Here is a 26,591-nt window from a genome sequence, read left to right on the forward strand (position 1 = left end):
TCCTGATGCCACAGAACAGACAATAACCAGTGGAATTAATCTAAAAACTGTCTTCACATCTTCTACCTCTTCCTCTGTAAATGGTCCACCATATTTATCCTTACCGAGGTCTAGTCTTGAAGGAGCCTCTTCCTCCCAGTAGGTCAGAGCACTACGATTCTCAGGATACTTGTGCTTCCTGGCATAACACAATACTCTAACTATCAGTTTGACTGGATTAACAGTATTCACTGGAGTAGTATCAAGATAATGATTGAAGAGACCATGACTGGCTAGTACTGCAGCAACACAGACAATACTAGCTAGTAACAGATATCTTAGGTCTATATGAAATATAAAACTTATATTAACAATAACAGGCCCAAGATTATGCCAGTGTAGTACTGCAGTTAATTCATCACTTGATGATCCAATAAGCTGATCAATGTTAAATGGTAACAAATGAACACGTACAATTGCAAAAGTAAACAGTGATAATGCATATAACACCAAGAGTAGGTATGTATTTAATGGTAGAAGCATGAAGATAATTATAAAAGGAAGCAGTACAATAAATGCAACCCAAGATCCAACTGTAACAACTTTATATCTGCTTACCAAAAAATCTCCAAAATATCCAGCAAAGAAAGAAGTAAGAAATACTCCAAATGCTATAATAAAATAAAAGTTTCCAAGAGCAATAGCTACAGAAGATAAGGCAATGGGTAAAACTAAATTCTGACTAATAGAAATCATGAGATCCCAGAATAGTACCAGTAGTGCTCCCTTAGAGTGTATGAACTGGAAACGATAAGAAGGACAAGAGAAACATCTCCTTTTACTAGTAGTAACTGATGATGAGCTTAATAGAGGAGCACTATCAGACATTATGAAGAGAAAAAAGCAGAAAAAAAACTGATAGCAAGACTAGCTATTAGTATCACATCATTATTTATACTTATATGGACTAACTAACTGTCATAGGGATTAAATTGATACAGAGACAATGCAGTGTTAGTCAACCAGTAGATGCAGGTTGTAAAAAATGATAAACCTAGCTCTAGCTATAATCAACATGCATGTACTCAGTACAGAATACTACTGTAAATCTATAGAGTAAACTATGATTTTACCTTCAGTTTCATCCAGAGACTACCAAAACAACAGCTGGACTACTCATTTTGATCTTCTGCACTTGATAAGGAGCTAGCCTTTGATAATTTAGGATCTACATTCTACAACAATTAAGAACAACAACATTAACAGAATTTGTAATGATATTTGTTCATACTTTCTCAAGTAAATGAGATATATTGGCCCCATTTGCACTATATTAGTACATGTGAGTGAGCAAATTTGTAACTATTAAAACTAAAGGGAAAGAAAGAGAAGATAGCGAGAGAAAGAGTTGGAAAGAGAATGGAAAGAGGCAGATGTGGTGAAAATATAAAAATGCTGCTCATTGTATGGTAAGCAATAGCTCATGCAAAATTAATGATAATCAATAACACTTTCTTCCTTTCAATGTTATCAGTTACTGTATCTGATTGAGAAAACAAAGGAAATTAATGCTTTACATGCATCAAATTTAATTGTTATGATATGTACATGCCAAATTAATAAAGGTATCACCACTGCCACTGATTCATAAAGCTCATATAATAATTCATTTCACTGAAACATGACTGAGTTGAGTGTGCAAATATTGAACTGTTACTTTCAAACTGAATTGTATATTTTAATGAATGTGCTATCTAAGAAATGACATTATAAAAAGAGATTAAAAACTTTCTATTGAATTTAAATTTATGCAAATTCTTTTAGTTTTTGCTCTTTCTCTGATTGGCTACTGAGAAATTAAACTTGTTTCACAGGCTTTCATGAACATCGATTCTATTAAAGTGAGGTAGGGTAAGTTAAATTTAGAATAATTTGTGTGATAACTATTTTGCTGGAAATTGAAGAAACCTAGAAATCAGATGCAGAATAGAAGGGTAACTAAAAAGTGAAAATTTATGTAATGCATACACGTACATGAAAATTAATTCTTCACAAAATACAAATTTGTAAAATTTAGTATCAAAAATAATTACTTAATATGCTATATTGGTATATCCCATATTTTTACCACTTAGAAAATATGCTCCAGGACACATCTATTATTTTTAATCAAGCAAAACATCAAATCAGCAATAAAAATAACTAACTAAATCATGTATACTTAGTACAGGCATACATGATTATGCATGTATTATACACACAGCAAGTTAATACAAAAGTTAATGTTTGCAATAGTTAATCTTCAACGTGCTGCACTTGAGCAAATGAAAACCTACAGAATCAATGTCATATTAAGCTATACAATAAATGATCATACTTGTTCCAGTGTTGTCTGACACACACTAAAATCAGTAGTATTAAGACTCTCCTTATGAAACTCAACATGCAGTACTGAACATCCTATACAAAGTTATACTCTCTGTACTTGATAGGGTAGCTAAACCCTATAACATAATGCAAAATTTTGGTAATAATTACAAGTCTTAAGATTTTGAAATTTATATTTTAACTATGTTTGTAAAAGCACTACAATAAACTGTAACCACAAAGCTCACAATAAAGGCATAATATACAATTATAAATTCCTTATTCTAGCTTATTTTTCTCCTTACACATCCCTCATTCCTAATAATTCCATTGTATATACATGTACCGGTATTTGTTTTTGCTTTGTTAGTAATCAGAGCAAAAATATTAATAATAAATAACCCGAAACAAACTTGTAACAAAAGTGCTGTACTTGTCCAGTCTCATAAGGACTACCTCTAGGCAGGTCTGCCAATAGGCTATGTGGGTCAGACTATGTGGAGCCCAGCCTGCCCAGGTCAAAATTTTTGATGGGGCCCCGGGCCCCTACGAAAACAAATTCCCCCTTACAGTGATTAACAAAATGGCTCAGCAAGAGCTAACTTAAAAGAGTTTCAGAACTAACTATACAGTACTTTACTATTGACCAAGGGCTTGGGGTCACCCTTTCATTGGGGGCCCAGGGCAAAATGTTCCACCTGCCCCTCCCTTTTGGCAGCCCTACCTCTAGGCATATAATGCAACACCAGGCCCTAGCTTCTTTTTTTGGTGGCAATGGATAAACTTCAATATGCAATGTATAAACATGTCCAAACCTAATGACAATAATTATGATACTGAATGTTCTCATTTAGTTTCATTACTTGCTCTTGAAATGTTGTACGCTCCTAAAATAGTTGAGCCTTCCATTTATCATTACAGCTAAACCGTTTTTATTATTAGTATGGGGTAGTGTGAGGGTTTGTGTACACATTTTAAATGTGTACACAAACCCTTCACTATCCCATACTAATAATAAAAATAAATAAACATATTCATGATAAATAAACTACCATAATATAAATGTCAAGGTTGTTATAACACTGAGTTGACAACTTCATAGGGTTGTAGCAACCTACATATAACAACAACCTTGTATAGAAGTGATAAAGTTGTGACTAAATTGTAAGAAACATAACCTTGTGATATGGTTGTTTGAAGATTGACAAAAAAACTGATGCTTCATAAATGCACCCCACTATCAAGCATTGACCAGCTCTTAAAAGTCAATAAAGACAACCTTAAACATATTCACATATAAAACATATCACAAGTATCTAGACAAACCAATTCAAACTATACAGGATTAGGATGACAATAATATAATATGTAGATAATCTTTCCGATTATAATTGCTTTATAAAATTTATTGTATATTGTGACAATTAAGGTTGTTACAAGGTTGTCACAAGGTGGAAAACACGTAAAATTTATGGTTTTCACAAGGCTGTTACCAGGTAATGACACTTAACCTGGTGACAACTTGTTACAAGGTTGCCACAACCATGCTGCAACCTTGGTATTTCTGTATTATACATGTACACTGTTGTCCACATTATTAATATTAAATTATCTGAATTGCATAAAAATAAATTTAGCAGTTATGGCAATTGTTGCTATCCTAGGTGAAAGGTTTCCCAATATATTATAGCTATTTTAATGCTGTGGTTATAAAACTAATACCGATCAATTGAAGGATCTATTGTAGCATTCCTTTCCCAGCTATGAGAAGTCAGTAAACCACTCCTTCCATTCCTAATAAATTCAATGAGTACATTCCAAAGGTAGCACCTGGTGGCAGGATCCATTCCAGTGGTAGATTCATCCAGTAACAATGGGAGGATCACCAATAAGACAATGACACGTATACTAGTCTCTTACTGCCCAGAACATTCCCCAGTGAAATAAGATCATACAACGTACATGTACACATACATTCACTACATACATGTACATGTATAGCTATACCATATTTGCTTGATTTAAATGCCTGAACATTTCTCACTACATGTATGGTTAGTATAAATGTATGGTAAGAGTATAAAGGTTTAGTACAGTAGATTCCAGACTCACAATAGCAGCCTATGAATGATTTAGGCTATAATTCCTGTATAACATACAGGAATTCATACAAGATTTTGTAGGAAGAACATGATGAAAATATTGCGTGTTTTTGGTAGTTTTATTTCTGATATTGCACTCAAGATATTGCACTAAATCAAACCGCAAAGTCCATCAATTCTTTCAGTGCAGGCATAAGCTACAATTTCAATTTGTAATGAGCAGCACTGAATTACAGCAATTATTAACCCTTTTAGTAAATCTACTCATGCAATATTTAGAAAACCCATGATAGACTAGATCTATGTATGTAAAATACATTAATAATCATTTTATAAACAATAAAATCATAATAATCTACTGATATAGACCTAGTATAATACTTACTGGAGTTGAACTACTAAAATCCATTCCTGGTAAGAGCAAACAAGAGAAAGTGAGATGGTGCATCTTTTAGGTATGATTAAAAGTCTTGTAAAAAAACTAAACAATATTTCTATTTAATAATTAGTAATAACTATTAAATAAACCACTAGGCTAATTAATAAAATGGAGTTCATCAGGATTTTCTCTCTCTTTTCTTTCTTCACACTGACACTCTCTCAATCCTCCATATATGATGAAATGTTCTATCCAGTAGATGAGTACAGTTTCCCTCAGTTACCTGGTTATGATTATCATGAATTAGAACCTTATATTGACCAGAGGACACTCACTGTACATCATAAGAAACACCATCAGGGATACACTGTTAAGATGAATCAGGCACTGAAGGATTGGAGGAAACAAGTATGTTAATTATTTGTGATTTACTGACATGCTTATGTAAATTTAGGTAATTAAAATTTAATTACTTTACTTTAGAATTTATGATAATTTTTTGTGATATGCATACATAATATACATGTCCTTATGTTGTGTAGAAATTTTGAGCTAATTCTGATCAAAATTGAATTTTTTATAAATTTTTAAAGTTGCTAAAGAACCTGGCATACAGAGTCACGAGCCAAAATTGACTAGGAGAGAACTTCAAATTTTTATTACATTTTCTCATGCATATACATGTACTTATATTGGGTAGAAAGTTTTAGCTGATTCCAATTAAAATTTGATTTTTATAAAATTTTTTAAAAATTGGGTCGAAGTAATACTACCGTACAAGATGATTTATTGGCGGGAGTAATATTTCGTGGATTTACCTGTGGGCAGATTTTATATGGGCGATTTTGTGCCATGTGCTATTGAGCATGCTCAGATTGAAACAAAATGGCAGATTTTATATTGGTGATTACTTCATAGAACTGCTAATCGCCAATATTAAATCCTCACCAATAAATCATCTTGTACGGTATAAAAGTACAGGGTCACAAGCCAAATTTTGCCAAAAATGACTAGGAAAGAATTCACCATTTTTATTGCATTTTTCAATACAATGTGTAGAAACTAGAAAGTTTGAGTCACACATGTGTAAGTAGATTTTGTATGAACTTTTGAAGTTGCTTGAAAATCCATCATACTGTTGTAGTGCTTGTGAGCTATTTAATGCACTTAAGGCTAGTTTACAATACTATGCTAGTCTTGATGTTACATTGACGCTGGAATAGAGTCTGGTTCTATTCTAGTGGAAAGCAGGTGTCAAAAGGTCAAATTGCCCACTCTTTTGATTAAAAATTGATAATACACTAGCCTAACATCATATTGTAAACCAGCCTTTAGGTATTTAGTTACATTTACATTTGCAGTTACATTTCTTATAGTGTATACTACAATAATATGTTACTATTTTATTGCCAGTTAAGGCTGGTTTACAATATGATGCTAGGCCAATATATCGTTGATTTTTTATCAAAAGTGTGGGTGATTTGACCTTTTCATGCATGCTTTACACTAGATTTGAGCCAAATTCAACTTTAGCATCAACATAACATAAGGACTAGTGTAATATTGTAAATCCAAACTTTGCAGTTATAGTGTGTGCTACTGATACCATAAATCTATTAATTTTTGATATTTGTTTACCTTATTTATAGGAACCTCAAAGTGATTTAGCAAAGTCTTCCATCATTGACATACTACAAAACCTTGAGATGGTTCCTGATAAGTGGCGTACAACTCTTCAGAATAATGCTGGTGGTTATGTCAATCACATTTATTACTGGGTCACAATGTGTCCAAAACCTGGAGAAATTTCAAAAGCTCTTTTGAAAAAGATTAAAGCAAGCTTTCCAGCTGGGATGTCAGAATTTAAAGAAAGTTTTACCACTGCTAGTCTCTCTTTATTTGGATCAGGCTATGTATGGCTTGTGACAGATGATGAAGGAAGCATTAGTATAATCTCAACAAAGAACCAGGTACTGTATTTTCATGCATCTGTTTTAATTATGTTGTACATGTACCATTATAAGCGTTTTTTGAGGGAATTGTATTTCACAAAATGTATTAAATTTCCAATTTGCAGATTTTAATTTTGTGAATTCTACCACGTGCCATGTGGGTACCGTATTAAATTGAGCTAGATTTTATTTTTGCGTATCAGGAAGAAATCCGCAAAATTTACAACACCCCAAAAAGCCACATATATGGTACCTCAATGAATAAGTGAAGCATATTTAATGCATACCAATCTTTTACAGTACCTTGCATCAAGAGTAGATGCACATACTGTATATCCTTAAATAGAAGCCGCATGCGAATAAATGCCGGGGTAGCAATAGAATTAAACTATAAATACGCAAAGTCACCCAAGATGTAACTCAGTAGCCTTGTAGATACTGCCTTAAGTTTCAGCAGTCAAGTTCACAAGGTCACGGTTTTGAATCCAGCTCTGGGCCAAGGTTTTTTATTTTATATGTATTTTTGAGGTCTAAATACCATTTTAGGAAATAGACACCCGGGCTTTTATTTAAGGAAATACGGTGTATGTGTCTGTCATGTATTATGTTATAGTAGATTTTGGTATTATGAGACGGTTTGTATTATGGAGTACTACCTGTAATTTTAATGATTTATTTAAATTGGTGCATCTATACTCTGGGCAACAGCTTTATTTTTCAAGATTGTGGTCATTGTTATAAATTCAGAACATGAAATAACAGTCAGACATTAAACATTTTTGGACCATTTTGCTCAACTATCTGATGAAATTCTTAGTTGTTTTATGATTTTAAAGCAATTAATAGCAATTTTTAACATACTAACCAATTACTCATTACCGACGGCAGGGTTTCCCACAAAGCATGCTATGAGAGGATAATTAAACACTACAAATACATGTAGTGCATAACGTTGGGAGCAAATTTAAAATTTATTCAAAAATTCAAACTTGATTAGAATCAGCTCAAAGTTGATACGCATTACACAGCATATGGGCATGTATGTGTATCAAAAAATTATTATAAAAATTAAGAATTTTCTCCCTGCCATTTTGACAAAATTTGGTCAAAGATCAAAGGCTAAATATAACCTTAATTTGGTCGTTGGTTTGATTTTTAGCAACTTTAAAAATCCACAGAAAATCCAAATTTGATTGCAATCAGCTCAAACTTGATACACAACAAAAGTACATGCATGCGTATCAGGAAAAATTATAGAAATGGAGAATTCTTTTCTTACCATTTTTGATAAAACTTGGTCGTTGGCTTGCTTTTTGAGCAACTTCAAAAATTCATTAAGAAATCCTAACTTGATTGGAGTCAGCTCTAATTTTCTACACAGCATAAAAACATGTATGTGTATCAAAAAAATTATAAAAATTCCTTGTGATTTTTAAAATACATGTACCCTGTACTATAAGGTTTTTTGACCCAATGTGAACAACTTGACCATCCACTGACAAGAAGCTGCATGAGCACTATTTTAAAGTCTTGTGAGAAACCCTGTCCAACTGTTTTATAAAATAGTAGATCAAATTACTGTTCAGACACAATGTCTGAATACTTATTGTTTGAATGTAATTTCAGACTCTAAAATTATTTCCATAAACAGATATAACATGCAACTAATAATCACATTGATTGTGTCAATATTTATTATTTTTCTCATGATAGGATTGTCCAATCTCATCTAATCTCTATCCACTCCTTGTTCTTGATGTGTGGGAGCATTCGTATTACCTGAAGCATCAAAACTTGAGGGCTGACTACATCAGTGATTGGTGGAATGTGGTTTGTTGGCAAAATGTTGAAACTTTAAGACAATTCTGGATCAATAGACAAATAAAAGACGAGCTTTAATTATTGTTATTTTAATTATATGAGGTATTGTTATTTTCATTTACGGTATAGCTGGTAATTTGGAGGAAGCACATTTTAACAAATTTGGCATTTTCACAGCCTGCTAAATGCCAAAATGAATTCTAGTATGTAATGATTTGCCAAAATTATGCTTGCAATTTTAAAGAATTAACGAAAAAGGACAATGCATTGAATGCATCATCTATTATTATCATTAGCAACTGAGGTATCAAATTGCCATTTCCTGTTTCTTTGTGTGATTTGGTTCCACCCTCCTCCTCCATTAATGGCTAATGCATTGAAGAAGCACAGCAGTTCTGAGAGAGATAAGTCAAAAGAATCTTCACTATCTCCTAAAGTACAGAAAAGGGTAGCTCAATACATATACTGTTCAGACAGTCACGAGAGACCAAGGACTCGAGGAGCAGTTAAGAAACTGGTAAAACGATATGGCCTTGGTCATGGTGACGTTGTGAACTTTGGTGATTACAGAGATGGATGGTCCCGGGTTGTAAAGGTGGTGAATGAAGGAGAAGCTCTATCTGATTCTGACTTGTGCTGGAGTGATGATGAGGAAGAGAATGAGGGAAAGAATGCCGAAGAAGAAGAAGAAGAACAAGGAAAGGATAATGTAGAGGAAGTAAATAATAAAGATGAGAGTGTTCAAGAATCGGACAGTAGTTCTAATAACGACTACCCACTCTACAAGCTAGCTTTCAATTGTGGACGCGATGCATATCTCGGAATACCTAAGGATATTCTAGCTGATATTGATGATGCAGTCACATTTTATAAAGATATCATTGCTGATGCACCATCTCTGGACCTGCTAATATCTCCACGTGATAAGTTTGTGGTTGATCGTCTTGGGCAAGTACCTAATGACTGGGAGTTCATGATCGTTTATGACTGGGGGACCCTCGAAGACTTTTTAATAAAAGTACCCAATCGTGATTGGGACAGCTTTGACCCTAAGACAATTACTAGAGAGAAGATTGATGCAAGGTACTTCTCAGGCCCAGTAATGGTGATTGATGTTGATTTCACTCTTAATAATGTGAATGACAAATCAAAGTATGATCTAGACGCTTCCTGTATTCCTTCAAGTTGGATAATGGATAAAGTTGTTCATGGGATCGAATTGACAGGGATTACTTGGACATTAAGTGGCCCGTTATCTGATGGAGAACAAGTTCAGAACACTGTTGCTGATGCTCTTAAAGGAATAGAGTATGAATTGAAAGTCAAAATTGAAGATTGAGCAGTCATCGTAACAATAACATGCAGTGTATTTGTATTTATATGTATAATTAACATTTACTTTTATTTGCATGCACCCTTGACCTTACTATAAGCTCTTTTAATACACTGAGGACTCAGATCTAACTGAGTAGACTATTAAAGTCTGTTCAGTTTCACCTAACCTATTGATTTTTTGCTATAACTTTTGATAAACTTGGAATTTAACCTTCACTTGAACTGCAGGACTAGTACTAGCATACACTTAACTGTTCTTTTCATTTTATTTCTATACTTATTTACTTTTACTACTTTTATTACTTTACTAGCCTATTTCATTTTTCTTTACCTAAGATTAATTATGTATCCCAAAAATTAATTTTTAGAGCATGCGCAGTAATAACTGGCGGGTTTCAAGTCAATAGACCATTCCATGCTTCTTGGCTCCATTGTATTTCGATCCAGCTCGTTTGTACACCTATCATTATAATCAAGGTCTCTTTCTTTACTTATGCCTGGTAAAAGATATAAAAGGAAAGGCGGAGGAGCAGGAGGGGGCGAGAGAGAAGAGAAAAAGAGAAAGACAGATGAAAATACTAATAATGATGGTTACACAGAGATTATTAAAGAGAATTCAGCATTTGAAGAATATTATAAGGTAACTATTACTTCTCTATTTAGCTATTGTGTTAAATACCATTAGTAATTATGTGTGTTATCAAATAACATGAAAATTAATTTTTGTGGTTTTCAATAATAATTAAAAGCTATTATGGTTTTTCACAGACTGCACCTTAATATAAGCTTTGTAGGCCATTGCAATTGTCACCATATGAAAATAATGTTTATTGCAGCATTAATGAGTTAGTTGTATGTGTACTTAATGTAAAGCTACCATGATTGATTAATTAAGGTATTATGTACTCTTGTTAATATTGATTTGGGTGTGAAGCGTGAAGTATTGCATCTTATTTGAGCAGTCTAAACTGCATAATTTCCTTAATAAATCATTTATGGTTATCAATCATACCAAACTTTGACACTGTAATATGTATAATTATTATTACAATTTTCATCTTTTTATTACATACTCTCAGACTCAAAGCATTATACCTGTTGATGAATGGTCTTCCTTTATGTCATCACTGCGACAACCACTTCCTGTTACGTTCCGTATCACTGGAACAAGGACCTGGTCTCAAGGTGTCCTTAATTGCCTTGAAAAGAGGTACATGTACATGTAGTTGTGATACACATACGTAGTATGCATATAGCAGATCCTGGAACTAATTCAAGCATCTGAAATTTTTATGAAACAGTCTGACAGGGTTTCCCACAGGATTTTGGCATAGTCCTCATGCTTCCTCTTGTCCCAGACTCTATTTAGACTAGAAATTTTTTATAATTTTTCCTGATGCATATACATGTACATGTTTTTATGCTGTATAGTAAGTTTGAGCTGATCCGATCAAATTTGAATTTATTCACAAATTTTTAAAGTTACTCAAGAATCCGGCCAAAGTCTCTGTACAAAATTTGAATTTTGAATTTTTGTACAGAGTTTTTCGCCAAATTTCATCAAAAATGAAAAGTAGAGAGTTTAAACTTTTGTAATTTTTCCTGATACATAATACTTGTTCTTATGCTGTGTAGACAGTTTGAACTCATTCCGATTAAATTTGGAGTTTTAATAAATTTTTTAAAGTTTCTCCAAATGTCATAATACTCTGTTCTAGTGCTTGTCAGCTCATGAAGCATGCTCACTTAGCATGCTTTGTGGGAAACCCTGTGGTAGGACATGTTGCCATATAGCAGGTTTATTTTGAGGATAACAAATTTCGTGAATTTTGCGGATTTTTAAAGATTCACAAAATTAAATTCCTTGAAAATCAATTTAATATGGTACAAGATGGCAGAAAAGTGGCAATTTGCAAAAATTAGTTCAGTGAACCTCCGGATACAGGCCATTCGTGAAAATTATTATCCTTGAAATAAACCCGCTATATGATATTGCAGGGTTTCATAGAGAGGGGGGGTGGCACTGAAATTTCCCCCCCCCCCACATTAGGTTCCCCCCCCACAAAAAATTCTGTATGAAAGCCTGCTCAATGAAGCCATTAAAATAATTACAAATATACATTGTACATGTATGCAGAAGCTAGCACAGTTTAGAGTCCCCCCCACAAAAAAATTCTGTATGAAAGCCTGTATTGTGTTAATTTGTTTTTGATAAATTTATTTCAAAAACTATGTTGTTCAGAAAAAATGTAGAACAGTTGACACAGAATTTGGTCAGGCAGTTGAGCAATGTGGTTCGAAAATGTCTGATTTCTGACTGTTATTTCAGACTCTGAATAATATAATGTATATGTATCCATGTGTACATGTACAATGTATGTACATAAAAATTTTTGTGGCCCAAAATTTTTTGTGGATTTTGCGTTTTTCAAAATTTACGAAAATAAAATCTGCAAAAATTGATTTAATACAGTTCAAGATGGCCAAAAAGTACAAAACCACGAAAATTAAAGCCATGAAATTGATTTTTGAACGGATCCACGAAGTTTTTGGGCCATGAAAATTTTCCGCTGTGCGGTAGTGTATAAGTAGTGTTTTAATTTATTGTTTATCACTTTTAGATATTTTAGTGAATTGAAAGATTTAGTAGTAGAAGGTGAGGCAATATCACCACCCACTCCATTACCATGGTAATTGATTGTTATTTTATCATGTGATCATTAACTTAATTTATGGTTAAAATTTTCGTTTTGTTTTCACATGTATAGGTATCCTAATAATTTAGCGTGGCATGTGTCTTTATCTCGTACCACTGTACGTAGCTCACCTCTTCTGTCTAAGTTTCATTCATTTCTGGTCAAAGAGAGCAATCAGGTACAAATTATTGTCTATAAGAGGATTACTGTAGGGCGCTTTTTTAGAGCTATTAAATTTTGCAGATTTTGTGAATTTTTTCTGAAACGCAAATTGTGGCCTCAAATTATAATAATAATTATTAATTGCAAGGGAGCGTCATCATCATGACATGTTTCACATGGGCATTTTATAGTAAAGATGGCCTTTTGGCTTTTTCCAAAACTCTCCTGGCCCTTTTTCAAATCATGTACCTCAGACGGAGTCATGATTCATGAAATTTAATTCCGCTAAAAAAGGGAACTTGAAATCTATAGCCTTCGAAAAAAAGAGCGCTCTACAGTATGTAATTTTAATGTATAACTTCTTGCAATAATTCATTCAAGAATTGGTTTATTACATTTTCTGATGCCTATACAGTTTAATGCATGTACATGTATTGGCTACAGTACAAGTACCTACAGTGTAGATGTACATTGTATGAGTCCAAGTAGCGTAATTTTCATTTTTCTGTTTGATTCCACTTACTCGTGTTTTTAATTTTATTTTACACAATTATTGACATGTTACGAAATAAATGTTCTGCCACTTAATCGAGTGGATACTTTTTCTTCCAAACTTCCTAATATGTGTTGGTACAAATATTCGTGGCTGACATTCTGTTATCTTAAAGTAATAGCGTACGTATACATGTCTTACAGTGAAAAATGGAGTAATAGAGACTATTGTCTTGAAATAGTAGTTATTATCTAGAGTGTTATTGTGGCTCCTTTAATTAGTTTTTGTGTGGGTGGTATTGGTAATTCAAATTTTATGGATAAACATTATGGATCCTGGCAACATTTTCATATACAAGTTATGCCAGCCTCTGTGGTCCAGGAATGGATGCCTGTCCTTGTGTACATGTACATGGATAAATGATGCACCCCGAAAAATAAGGATAGTACTTACGATTGCTTGATTTTAGGTTTATACTAACAAGTTTCCTAGGAGGATGATTAGGCCCTTGGTGTAATAAAAGCCATTGATACCTCCACTAGTTGTATATGTATTACCTTTACTTACATGTACATGTAAATACTTAATGTGTACAAAAATTATGTACCATATGGTTAACAAAAGAAACTAATAGTGTGTTCAATATTATCAATGAAAACTATATTTCTATTTTTGTAAGCAATTTTAAATATCATTTTTGAATCTGTAAGTTTTGATGGCAAACACAGATTTTTGATTTTATATTTGTGGTTTCTATAGCTATCTTTGTTGCCATGGGCATGGTAAGGAATGTTCTTTCTTATCAAAACAATCTTTCCACCCCTTTTATCTTTATCTTGTAATGGCTGCCTCTTCTTCTCCTCCTGGTCTCCTCAAACTGGAGGAACAGCTCACCTGTCCTGTGTGTCTTGACCACTATACCAACCCTAGGACTCTACCTTGTCTACACTCATTCTGTCAGCAGTGTCTGGAGGGATTACCTCTAGATAAGAAGAATGAGACCTATTACTTCTCTTGTCCCACTTGTCGTCATCATACAGAGTTACCAGAAGAAGGAGCAGGAATTTTTCCTGTAGCATTCCACCTCAACAATCTCAAAGAGATTTGGAATAGTCTGTCAAAGAAAGCAACAGAGCAGGCAGAGCCTAAGGAGGTCAGTTATAATACTGACCCTCAGAATTGTTCTGAACATGGCAAGCCTTTGGAAGTTTATTGTGAAACATGTCCTGCTGTCATTTGCTGCCATTGTGCTATTCGTTCACATGCAGACCATAGGTCTACCTTAATATCTGACTGCTACCAAGAACACTGTCAATCCTTGCATGAACACTTGAAGCCAGTGAAGGACAAAGAAGAGTCAATGAAGAAGATACTGCATGATCTGTCAGTGAGAGAGACTGAGGTAAGGGAGACTGGAGAAAGTGTCGTACGAGATATACATGAAATGGTAGAGGAGATGATTGCTGTTCTTCATCAGTCAGAGAGGAAACTGACTGAGCAGGCAAAGAGGGTCACAGATGCTAAGCTAAAGGTGCTTTCCGAGCAGGTAAAAGAGGCTGAAAAAAGGTTAAGTCTTTTAAAAGATGTCGAGAACTTCGTGGAGCAGAGTCTGAAGACAGATACTCCTCAACAAGTCCTGAGGTCTAAGAATCAGATGATGGAGCGTATGAGTGAAGTTACTGTAGGGATCAATGTGGAGGAGCTACAACCAATTGAAGAGAATGACCTCAAATTGATCAAAGACACTATTGATTGTCTCAAATCACTTGAACACATTGGAGTTGTTTCTTATAATGCATTACTGGAGGCTAAAGTCAAGATATTGGATATTGTACATGATAAATGCATTTCGTTTTCACTATCAATGGAGGCACCAGATTCATCTCTTTTGTCTGTTCCCCTCTCTTCTCTCAAGTGTAGTCTAGTACCAGTTGGTAAAGATGAACAACCCACTCACACTACAGTCACTACTGGCACTGATCCTGGAGTGTATAGGATACAGTGTAGCCCTTCAACACGTGGCCCTCATATAGTAAGAGTGCAAGTATATGAAGCTCAATTTTATGATACAGCACAAGTAGCCATCCCTATCAATCCTTACCTTGATAGCATCACTCAAGTACATACTATGGCTGGGCTTAACTGTCCATGGGGAGTAGCTATAACTGATGATAATCATGTTATGATAACAGAGTTTAGTGGTCATTGCCTAAAAGTGATTAGTAAGAAAGGAGAAGTTGTAAAATTATTAGGAGGGAAAGGAGGAATTGGTAATGTCAAGTTTTCACGTCCTCGTGGTGTAGCCATTACTCCAGACAAATTCATTCTTGTATCTGATAATCACAGAATCCAGAAGATAAGCATGGATGGAGATTGTATAGCTTCCTTTGGTGAAGAAGGTTCTGGACAACAACAGTTCAATATTCCTGATGGCCTATCCATTTCTCCCACTACAGGACAGGTTTATATTGCTGATTGTGTGAATGATCGTATACAAGTCTTGAATCCTGATCTAACCTTCTCTCATTCATTTGGTAGTAAAGGATCAGGTAATGGACATTTTAACGAACCACGTGACCTTGCTATCGACAGTCAAGGATCAATATATGTCGCTGATAGGAATAACTGCATACAAAAATTCACTCAAGATGGAAAGTTTGTGGGTCAGTTTGGCACCAAAGGATCTGGTCCTGGACAGCTTGACATGCCATATGGTATAACAATAGACACTGAAGGTACTGGCCTGGTCTATGTTAGTGAATATGGCAATCATCGCATCTCTGTCTTTACTAGTGATGGAGTGTTTGTCACTAGTTTTGGAAGGAGAGGACGTAATATTGATCAGTTTAATGGTCCAGTCGGGCTGTCTTTTGATAAAGATGGATTCCTTTATATTAATGATGCATTTAATAATCGAGTTGTTGTTTATTAAGATTGTAGTACTATGATTGTACTGATTTTAAAAACTATTAACTTGAACTATTTGCCATCAATTTGCTTCATTTTTCTTTGTCCTGTTGACTTATATACAGCTGATGTACATTTACATGTAACTGTTGATTGTAAGATGAGGTTACAGACTCTACCTCTATCATAGATCATGAAAATTTTCTGTTACTAATAAGCAGCAGAAAATTGTTTTATTAGGCTTTCCTGTATTTATAGCTATCATTCATTAACATTAGTTATTGTATTACCTTGTCTTGTTGCATCTCTTGTCATTGATAAGCTCTAGAGAAATATTATATAGCGGGAGTGTCTGGGATGCTTAATATTGGTGATTTTTATATTGGCGAATTTGTAGCCATGTGTCATTGAGTATGCTCAGAATGAAGCAAATTTAAGGGTTTTATTTTGGCGATCTTATTATTAATCCATCAATTGCCAAATAAACTCCACCAGTTGTCCTGCTGTTGTGGTAGTTTCTGACAAATAATGAGCTTAAAAGGACTAAAAAAACTAATATATTATAGTATTAGCAATATCGGTCACACAGGAAAAGACAGTATATTATTATTCTTAATAATTATAACGGGCTCTGTCTGATGATAGGAATCCTTCCACTTCAGCCTTTGCTTGTCCAAGTTGGTCTGGAAAATCTTCACAAACTTGAAGTACTGTTCTCCAGGTCACTCCTCTATTGGAGTCTATCCATCTCTGGAACACTAGTATGAGCTTATCAGAGGCTAACATTGGACTATGCAACAAGTCATCCACTTGAACATCAAGTGCAGTACCAATGGTTGAATAATGGGCAGATGAACTTTTGAATAACCTAAGGAGGTCACCCTTTTGTGGCTTCTTGTCCAGAATGTCTGTACCAATTTCAGATCAACAATAATTCACTATTTTATAAAGTCTTACCTTTATCAGATTCGGTGTCTTTTATATGAGATTTTGTTAATAAAGCAAAAAACATATAAATTAGTTTTAGCAGTAATATATACATGTACATGTAAGTAAGTAAATTGTATAGAGAGACATATCAGCTTTTACATTATCAAATCATTTAACATTTTTGAGTGATTATACCACATTAAAGTACATATACCTGTATATGTATGTGTGTGTGTATGTGTATGAGTGATGTACATGTAAACCTTTTTCAAGTCCAAGTTTTTAAATTAGTGTGTGAGTGTATTACCTAACCATTACTGATTGTGTGTATGTACTTATGATTGCTGTACTACAATGGATTCTGTTATGATTGTGAAAATGTTTTATCAAAACAATAGATGGTTAGGAATCTCAATACATGAAACAGAATTATTTATTGGTCGGCAAGCAAGAGCGTACCTCAAATAAGTGAAAGATGTGCTTGGTACATGTATATGTATATGTATGTGCTAATACCTTTTATTCTTCTCTTCTGATATTCATTAATGTCCAGTACTGACTGTACTACCAAATCACCAGTACTAGATACTAATAATAATAATAATAATAATAATAATAATAATAATAATGATAATGATAATGATAATAGTACCGTATATTGGGTATATTTCAATGCATGAAAAGTGATGTAACTATAAAGTTCAATGATGGAAAAATTTGGAAGCCTTTTATATTCCGAAAATATTTTACTTGCTATTATTTCCATCAACCACCTGGCCTGGTAAGTAAATCAAAGCATTTGCTGACTTCTCCACTTCTGAATCAACCTTAGCTACACTTAACTGGCAAAGAAGGCTCTTTATGGCCTTCGAGTTAAAAGCCATGGATAGTTATGAAGCCATGTGTTCATAAAATTGCACAATACCACATATCTTCTATTCCTTTTTATCCGCATATTTTAAAATTTCATAACATTTATTTTCGCAATGGATTGCTTCATCCGATATTATTAATGCATTGAAATGTACCCGATATACGGTATATAATAATAATATTACATATTCAGTACACATTGTATCTACTAGTCTTTACATGTACAGTGTACTCACTGATTTCAATAAATGTTGTATCGTTCCCCTTTCCTCCAAACTCAATTATCCAGTGAGTCGTCTGTGTCTCATTCCAAACTGAGAGAGAATGCCCAATCATTTCAGTGACACTGTCTGGTATTTTAGTCTATATAATTAAAATGATAAAATAATATATCTGCAGGATAAAAGAATGATTTCTCTCTCTCCTTTTCCTTCATTGTTAATCACACTTACAAAAATGGCAACAGCTCTTTCTTAGAAAACTACTCACAACATAATCTTTTATTTCTTTATCATATGCACATGTCTATACTGATTACTGAGCAGTTGTATTGTATTAAATTGATTATCATTACAGACAGACAGATCACAGTGGTCTCATACTAGTAGGACTAACTCACGCTTACCACAATTACATGTACATTACAATACTTACCAGTTTTTTCCATTCCATTTTGTTTATATTTAACAACCAACAGTCCTTGGTAGGATATCCACCGATTCCACCCATCACTAGTAGGTATGGTCCTGAGCTACAGTTAATCAATACACTGGAATGAGAAGATCTCTTCTTAGGCCATTGAACTGATCCTCCAGGATTAGAAAGCTTGGTACATTTCTAAAAATATGAAAGTTTTTAATTATCATAAAGCACACACATGTACAATACTTTATTAATGTAATAAATAACTATTATACTAATAATTAATACACTCACCACTGACATATTAGCAAATTCAAATGTATATACATCATTACTCTCATTGTCTTGATCAATATCACCACCAAACAATATAGCAGTGGTATTAGTTATTGATGTTAAAGTGAAGGAATTAATAGGAGGTGGTCTGTCTCCAGTGACAGTTGGTGAAGTCCATTCATCTAAAAATAATCAATATGCACACACTGTAAATAATGTAGACATGATATGGTATTGTACCATGCATATACTGTAGAACTAATTATTGTGAATTATGGGTACCATAGGGTGCTTTTTTTCGAAGGCTATAGATTTCAAGTTCCCTTTTCTCACGAAAGTAAATTTTGTGAATCATGACTCCCTAACACCTTTTCTAGCTGACATAATTGCTCTCTGAGGTACATGATTTGACAAAGGACCAGCAGAGTTTGGAAAAAGCCAAAGAACATAAAGCCTGCCATCCGAAAATAGCTGAAAATAGTCCAAAAAGGCCATCTTTATGATAAAAGTGCACGCATTGCCACACCCTCTTTTAGCTAATTATTATTATTCAAGGCCACAATATTTGCGTTTTAGGAAAAATCCACAAAATTTATAGCCCTAAAAAAAAGGCACCTTATGGCATGTTAATCTCTGAGGAGAATGGTACTTACAATCAAGATGCAAGCCTAGCACTATGTAGGCTACAGTTACATTGTATGATGACATACACATTACACACATACCTAATATCATATTACACTGACCTGTTTTTAATCTGTAAAAATGTACTTCATTGCAACGTTGATAAGCCTCTTCCCTGTACTGGGCACCAGGTTGTGGTGGGGTGTTATTATCAATTGGACCCAATCCTCCAATCACAGCAAGATAGTCTTCATCATTAATGCATAGTGCAACCATGCCACAGCCAGCCTTCATCTTAGGACCATGATGAGATGTAGTAGGAGAGAGTTCCTTCCAATTGAAGGTATCAACATTGAAACTGTATAAAATATTATATAATACTTATCAGTAACTATTATGTTTACCTGTATAAACTATTGTGATAACATTTGTCATGACCACAGAAGCCTCCATAAAAGAATATTTCATTTCTAATGACAGCAGCAGCATATGCTTGAACACCAAGAGGAGGGCCACCAGTGGTAGGCTTTTGTACCCATGTACCAGTTGGTAGGTGACACACCTCCACTACAGAACAGATTGATTGCTTCTCCTCATCATTGTGTACTGCAGGGAGACCAGGCTGGTCCCCACCCCACATGTACAAGTAGTCTCCTACCTGTACTGTAGAGTGAGAGTCCCTCCCCACTGGTTGATAGACTATATATAACAAGAGGACACAGTAATATAGTGAATAGTTATAACAAGAAGAGGATACAGAGGAGGTTAAGTAAGGGAGAAATAAGAAAGAGAAGAAGCCACTTACTTGATGACATCTTTAAACACTAATAACAACTATTAGTAATATTATTCATACATACCTGAGAGACATACCCACACACACCCACTCACAATCACACTCTTTCCATGCATGCACATTGCATGTGTTTTGTCAATAATAATTTACATCAGAAAACAAGTGAATAATAAACAATATCAATAACAAATTCAAAAAACAATAAGAGAGAGGGAAAATTCATGGAACATTTATCACTAGTTGTATTACTACTTGTGATTAATGTTCCATGAATCCTCCCTCTCTCTCTCTCTTATGATAATAATAACTAATGGTCCCATTTACACTATCCAACTGGAACATCTCCAATCTGAGAGAGAGAGAAAGAGAAAGATCATTGTCATTATTTATTGTAGGGTGCCTTTTTTAGGGCAAAATATTTCGCGGATTTTGTTCTATTAACATTACTCATTGTATTACTTTGTCTTGTAGCATTTCTTGTTATGGATAAGCTCTAGAGAGATATTGTGTAGTGGGAATGTTAAGGGTGTTTATTGTCGAATTTGTAGCCATGTGTCATAAGTATGCTCAGAATGAAGCAACATTAGTGGTCCATCTTACTATTAATCCACCAATTGCCAAAATAAAACTCTGTAGTTAAATATTACATGTATATCTCTTGTCCTTTGATATAGCTTACATGAATGTGCACTCTTCATGTACATGTATTATGACATTGACACTGCTCATTGTGTTATTTTTGTCTGAAGCTCTCTCTAGCTCCCTCCCTTTTGTATCTTTCTACTTGCTACCATGCAGCAAGCCTGCATGCTGACTTCCTCCACTCACCTCCAGCAAAAGTGCTATGTGCTGTGAATGCACAGGGTGGTTTGGGCATAGTACTTGCTTAGTTTGATCACACTAACATGGTATACATGTAACTGCACTGCAGCTGGTCCTTTTTTGCATGGTAATGTAAATTCAGCCATGATACTGGGGTGGAGCAAGTGTTTTCTCTGCAAAAAGTGGCTCTGAAATTATCCTTAATTTTTACTACATTTTCTGATACATATTGATGTACTTATGCTATGTAGAAAGTTTAATCCTATTCCAAGCTCAAATGTTGAGTTACAGCCATTTAAAAATGGACCATTTTCTGACTAATGCCTGTACTACATGTATACATGTGTAATAGCCTATAGCCCATGCTTTTCCCAAAAAATGGCTCCAAAATGACCCCAAATCTTATTACATTTAATAATACACAATTATTGATGTCTTCATGGTATGTAGTATGTTTGAGCTTAAGACCACTTCAATTAGATTCACTTTCTCACCCACACACTCAACATCGGCAATTAAGTATTTTATTATTCATGCACTGTGCACATCAATTTATTCAGCAATGATTAAAATTTTAATGAATATTAATGAAGCTGCCCACCCACATCAGCCCATCCATGAAAGGAGAAACTATGAATCAAATTATAGTGGCGTAATTCTGACAAGTAAATTTGGAGTTATGAGCTGAAAAGACTAAGTGAACTAGCATATTATAAAAGACAATATATTATTCTTAATAATTATCACGGGCTCTGTCTGATGATAGGAATCCTTCCACTTTAGCTTTTGCTTGTCCAAGTTGGTCTGGAAAATCTTCACAAACTTGTAGTACTGTTCTCCAGGTCACTCCTCTATTGGAGTCTATCCATCTCTGGAACACTAGTATGAGCTTATCAGAGGCTGACATTGGACTTTGTAACAAGTCATCCACTTGAACATTAAGTGCAGTACCAATGGTTGAATAATGGGCAAATGAACTTTTGAATAACCTAAGGAGGTCACCCTTTTGTGGCTTCTTGTCCAGAATGTCTGTACCAATTTAAGATCAAGAATAATTTACTATTTTATAAAGCCTTACTTTTATCTGATGCAGCGTCTTTTATATGAGCTACAGTTACTAATAGAAACATAAATGGGTTTAAGCTGTAATATACATTTATACATATAGAAGCAAGTAAGTAAATTGTCTAGAGAGACATCAAAGCATTCACATTATCGAATCTGAGTGACATCGCTTTGTTACATGGCAATTCCACATACTCATTAAAGTAGGTGTGTGTGTGTCTATAATGTATGAGTATTATATACCTTTTGTAAGTCCCTCCAGTATTCTTCTCTGATTATATTCATCAATGTCCAGTACTGACTCTACTACCAAATCACCAGTACTAGATACTATAATAATAATATTGCATATTCAGTACACAATGTATCTGCTGGAGTATTGGTGTTTATATGTACTTACTGATTTCAATGAATGTTGTATCACTGAGTAATGAACGGTGTGAACCACATCTCTTTCCTCCAAACTCAATTATCCAGTGAGTGGTTTGTATCTCACTCCAAACTGAGAGAGAATGCCAATATCTATTAGTGACACTCTCTGGTATATTAGTCTATTATAATTAAAAATAGTGATAAAATAATATTATCTGCAGAGTAAAAAATGATTTCTCTCTTCTTCTCCTCCATTGTCAATTACACTTACAAAAATGACAACTTTGTGAGCTTAAAACTACTCATAGCATAATCTTTCATTTCTTTATCATATGCACATGTCTATACTGACCAGTTGTACTGTATTAAATTAGTTTTCATTGCACTGCAGACAAATCACAGTGGTCTCGTACTAGTAGGACTCACTCATGTTCACCACTAATGCTTACCAGTTTTTCCCATTTCATTTTGTTTATATTTAACAACCAACAGTCACTGGTACGATATCCACCCACTACAAGTAGGTGTGGTCCTGAGCTGCAGTTGATCAATACACTGGAATGAGCATCTCTCGCCTGAGGCCATTGTACTGATCCTCCAGGATTAGAAAACTTTTTACATTTCTATAATAAAAATATTTAATTATCATAAACCACACCCACACATACAACATCAATACAACCAATTAATAATTCATACTAAAATACACTCACCACTGATGTATTGGCAAATTCAAATATATATACCATCATTACTCGCACTGTCTTCATCAGTACTACCACCAAACAATATAGCAGTGGTATTAGTTATTGATGTTAAAGTGAAGGAAGAAATAGGAGGTGGTCTGTCTCCAGTAACAATTGGGGAAATCCACTCACCTAAAAATTATAGACATGATGTGGTATTATACCATGCATATACCATATAACTATATAGTTGTTGTGAATTATGGGTATGTTAATCTCTAAGGAGTCCAGCACTTATATAATCAAGGCTCAAGCCCAGCACTATATAAGCTACAGTTATAGTAGTTGTGTAAAAAGATTTAACCAGGAGGATTATGATGCCATACGCACATAAGTGTGTCAATTTAATTACTGTTTATATACTAGCTTAATATATTATACTGACCAGTTTTTTATCTGTACATATGTACTTCATTGCAATATTGAACATGGGTTCCACTGTACTTGGCACCAGGTTGTGGTGGGGTGTTATTATGAAGCGGACCCCATCCTCCAATTACTGCAAGATAGTCCTCATCATTAATACGTAGTGTAATGGTACCACAGGCGCCCTTCATCATAGGACCATGATGAGATGTAGTAGGAGAGAGTTCCTTCCAATTGAAGGTATCAACATTAAAACTGTATAAAATATTATATAGTATATTTATCAGTAACTATTATGTTTACCTGCATAAACTATTATGATAACATTCATCATGACCACAACCTCCTCCATAAAAGAATGTTTCATTTGTACTGACAGCAGCAGCATATTGACCAATACCAAGAGGAGGGTCACCAGTGGTAGGCTTTTGTACCCACGTACCAGTTGGTACATGACAGACCTCCACTACAGAACAGATTGATTTCTTTGCTTCATTATTGTGTACTGCAGGGAGATCATACTGTTCCCCACTCCACATGTACAGGTAGTCTCCTACCTGTACTGTAGAATGACCTCTCCTCTCCTCTGGTTCATAGACTATAGGTAACAAGAGGACACAGTAATATAGTGAATAGTTATAATAAGGAGAGGATACAGAGGAGTTAAGTAAGGGAGAAAGTAAGAAACAGAAAAGGTCACTTACTTGATGACATCTCCATACACTAAAAAAAGTAGCAACTATTAATAATGATTTTTGCAGCAAGTATATATCTACAATCTACATACCTGAGAGACCACACACACACTCACAATTACATTCCTTCCATGCATGCACATGTAGCATGTGTTATGTCAATAATGATTAATTTTATATCAGAAAACAAGTAAATGATAAACGATATCAAGAACAAAGTGATAATCAATATGAGAGAAGGAGCTGGATTTATGAAACATTTATCACAAGTAGTATTACTGCATGTGCTTGTAATTAATGTTCCATGAATCCTCCCTCTCTCCCTCTCTCTCTCTCTCTCTCTTATAATAATAACTAATGGTTCCATTCACACTATCCAACTGGCACAACTCCAATCTGAGAGGGAGAGAGAGAAAGATCATTGTCATTATTTATTTATTATAATTTACTGCTATTGCCTTTTCTCAGTATTGGTTGCTCCCTTTGTCTTTCTTGTAGTGAACACATGTTTCATGTACATGTACATGTATATCCAACTATTGTACATGTGTACATGTACTTTTGTCTTCTACATGATTGTCGTTACTTGCGATTGATTTCCAACTTTCTATCTTTTTTAATTGCAGGGTAATATATCACGTCAAGAAGCAGTGAGCATGATTCCTCCGCTGTTGCTAGGGGTGGAGCCTCGTCACTATGTACTTGATATGTGTGCTGCCCCAGGATCAAAGACATCTCAACTAATAGAATCACTACACTATCAGGATACACTGGAATCATCTATACCCAGTATGAGCATAAATTAGTGTGTGTGTAATACATGTATAGGTACATGTATGTACAGTGTAGTCTCTCTTAATGCACACTCTCTATAGTGTACACCTCCATTTAATGCACAGCACCTACATGTACATGTAGTGTACCAATTACATTCATTACAGTATAAAACAAAGCAACTTTCTGTACCAAAGTGTCTATTATACAGAGGTTACACTGTATGCTTGTTTTAAAGCCATGAATTCTACATGTAGCATATACTTGTTATTCTTGTCAAAGCAGTAGTGTATAATGTCAAAGCAGTAGTGTATAATGTCAAAGCAGTAGTGTATAATGTCAAAAGAGTAATGTGATGGCTAGTTCAGTACAGTGGAAGTTATCATGTATCAGTGTATTACATTATGATGTGATATGTTATTGATACTTCCATACATTATTGTGGTACTCTTTTCACTTCAATTGAATAACCGATAAATGAAGTGATTGTGCTCTACCACTACATGTCAATTAGCTTTATCATGTGACACCGTAATTTATAAAAATTATCTCTATTTTTAAAATAAATATTATTTTGAGAGTTTCTGATATATATTGACATCTTTATGCTTTGTAGAAAGTTTGAGCTGATTCTGACTTCAATTTTTCAAGTTACAGCCATTTTAAGAAAACACCAAAATGCTGCAAAATACCCAAGGCTATAGCCCATGGTTTTCTCAAAAAAATAGCTCCAACATCACCCCAAACTTATATTACATTTTCTGATACATATTGATGTCCTTATGCTATGTAGAAAGTTTGAGCTAATTCTGACTTTAATTTTGTGAGTTACGGCCATTTAATGCCAAAATTCTGAAAAATACCCAAGATTTTTCATATATTTTTCTAAAAGATGGGTCCAAAATCACTCTAAATTTATATTCCTTTTTCTGATACGTATTAATATCCTTATGCTGTGTACAAAGTGTGAGCTGATTCTGAAAAATAATTTTTAAGTTACATGTGTGTTTGTTATGACTATCTCAGTATCAATGAAGTGACTGGTTTCTAGTACATGTAGCTACTCACCACACATTCGGCCATGTTGTCTATAAATTTCTCAATAATAATTAAATGTATCTTCGTCTAATCTTTTTATTTGACGGCTGAAACTTTGTTGTGAAACTTACTAAAGGGAGTGATTAGTGTTACATAATACTGATGTACGTGTACATGCTAATTTTAAATTTCAATTATTGATATTATTATAATTATTATTTAGGTGGTATAGTAATAGCTAATGATGCTGATAACAGTAGGTGTTATACTTTAGTACATCAAGCCAAGAGATTGAACAGTCCCTGTCTTATAATCACTAATAATGATGCTACCCAATTCCCAGTACTCTACTATAACAATGTAAGTATTGAATGAATGA

General features: G+C 34.2%; 4 protein-coding genes across 5 annotated transcripts in view; 2 read left to right on the top strand and 2 right to left on the bottom strand.

Annotated features, from left to right (window-relative positions):
* Positions 1 to 4,979: 4,979 nt before the first annotated feature.
* On the top strand, positions 4,980 to 8,736 carry LOC100637349 (superoxide dismutase [Mn] 1-like). The gene is made up of 3 exons (XM_011407975.2): positions 4,980 to 5,235; positions 6,477 to 6,797; positions 8,493 to 8,736. The coding sequence occupies exons 1-3, from the start codon at positions 4,996 to 4,998 to the stop codon at positions 8,676 to 8,678; spliced, it is 747 nt and encodes a 248-aa protein (XP_011406277.2). The 5' UTR covers positions 4,980 to 4,995; the 3' UTR covers positions 8,679 to 8,736.
* A 1,585-nt stretch (positions 8,737 to 10,321) lies between these two features.
* LOC100637475 (tRNA (cytosine(34)-C(5))-methyltransferase-like) overlaps positions 10,322 to 26,591 on the top strand; it is a 31,688-nt gene continuing 15,418 nt past the window's right edge. Inside the window, exons 1-6 of the mRNA XM_020001024.1 lie at positions 10,322 to 10,575; positions 11,015 to 11,145; positions 12,557 to 12,625; positions 12,704 to 12,809; positions 25,027 to 25,189; positions 26,436 to 26,572. Of these exons, the coding sequence (XP_019856583.1) occupies positions 10,429 to 10,575; positions 11,015 to 11,145; positions 12,557 to 12,625; positions 12,704 to 12,809; positions 25,027 to 25,189; positions 26,436 to 26,572 (753 nt within the window). The 5' untranslated portion in view covers positions 10,322 to 10,428. The remainder of the gene's footprint in view (positions 10,576 to 11,014; positions 11,146 to 12,556; positions 12,626 to 12,703; positions 12,810 to 25,026; positions 25,190 to 26,435; positions 26,573 to 26,591) is intronic.
* Positions 16,723 to 20,453, bottom strand: LOC109585082 (kelch domain-containing protein 1-like). 2 transcript variants are annotated; one of them, XM_020001026.1, is made up of 9 exons: positions 20,344 to 20,453; positions 19,943 to 20,237; positions 19,661 to 19,896; positions 18,933 to 19,096; positions 18,651 to 18,833; positions 18,233 to 18,359; positions 17,640 to 17,711; positions 17,151 to 17,168; positions 16,723 to 17,101 (listed from the first exon to the last, which is right to left on the bottom strand). In XM_020001026.1, the coding sequence occupies exons 1-9, from the start codon at positions 20,351 to 20,353 to the stop codon at positions 16,806 to 16,808; spliced, it is 1,401 nt and encodes a 466-aa protein (XP_019856585.1). In that variant the 5' UTR covers positions 20,354 to 20,453; the 3' UTR covers positions 16,723 to 16,805. The 2 variants fall into 2 exon arrangements, with proteins under 2 accessions (XP_019856585.1, XP_019856586.1); XM_020001027.1 differs by lacking the exon at positions 17,151 to 17,168.
* Positions 21,788 to 23,177, bottom strand: LOC109585083 (uncharacterized). The gene is made up of 5 exons (XM_020001028.1): positions 23,043 to 23,177; positions 22,622 to 22,772; positions 22,465 to 22,551; positions 22,235 to 22,273; positions 21,788 to 22,185 (listed from the first exon to the last, which is right to left on the bottom strand). The coding sequence occupies exons 1-5, from the start codon at positions 23,058 to 23,060 to the stop codon at positions 21,890 to 21,892; spliced, it is 591 nt and encodes a 196-aa protein (XP_019856587.1). The 5' UTR covers positions 23,061 to 23,177; the 3' UTR covers positions 21,788 to 21,889.

Source organism: Amphimedon queenslandica, unplaced genomic scaffold (genome assembly GCF_000090795.2).
Source record: "Amphimedon queenslandica unplaced genomic scaffold, v1.1 AMPQUscaffold_13121, whole genome shotgun sequence".
NCBI classification, from domain to species: Eukaryota; Metazoa; Porifera; class Demospongiae; order Haplosclerida; family Niphatidae; genus Amphimedon; species Amphimedon queenslandica.

What these genes read in the sequence shown, in the direction of transcription:
- LOC109585082 (XM_020001026.1), bottom strand. An exon ending in TTTTTACAGATTAAAAACAG is followed by an intron (nt 19,097 to 19,660) that starts GTCAGTGTAATA and finishes GATTATTTTTAG; the next exon opens with ATGAATGGACTTCACCAACT. An exon ending in AAATGGAATGGAAAAAACTG is followed by an intron (nt 18,360 to 18,650) that starts GTAAGTATTGTA and finishes TTAATTATATAG; the next exon opens with ACTAAAATACCAGACAGTGT.
- LOC100637349 (XM_011407975.2), top strand. Translation starts at nt 4,996, where the DNA reads ATGGAGTTCATCAGGATTTTCTCTCTCTTTTCTTTCTTCACACTGACA. An exon ending in TGAAGGATTGGAGGAAACAA is followed by an intron (nt 5,236 to 6,476) that starts GTATGTTAATTA and finishes CCTTATTTATAG; the next exon opens with GAACCTCAAAGTGATTTAGC. An exon ending in TAATCTCAACAAAGAACCAG is followed by an intron (nt 6,798 to 8,492) that starts GTACTGTATTTT and finishes TTCTCATGATAG; the next exon opens with GATTGTCCAATCTCATCTAA.
- LOC109585083 (XM_020001028.1), bottom strand. An exon ending in TACAACATTCATTGAAATCA is followed by an intron (nt 22,552 to 22,621) that starts GTAAGTACATAT and finishes TTATTATTATAG; the next exon opens with TATCTAGTACTGGTGATTTG. An exon ending in ACTGGAGGGACTTACAAAAG is followed by an intron (nt 22,274 to 22,464) that starts GTATATAATACT and finishes TGTTTCTATTAG; the next exon opens with TAACTGTAGCTCATATAAAA.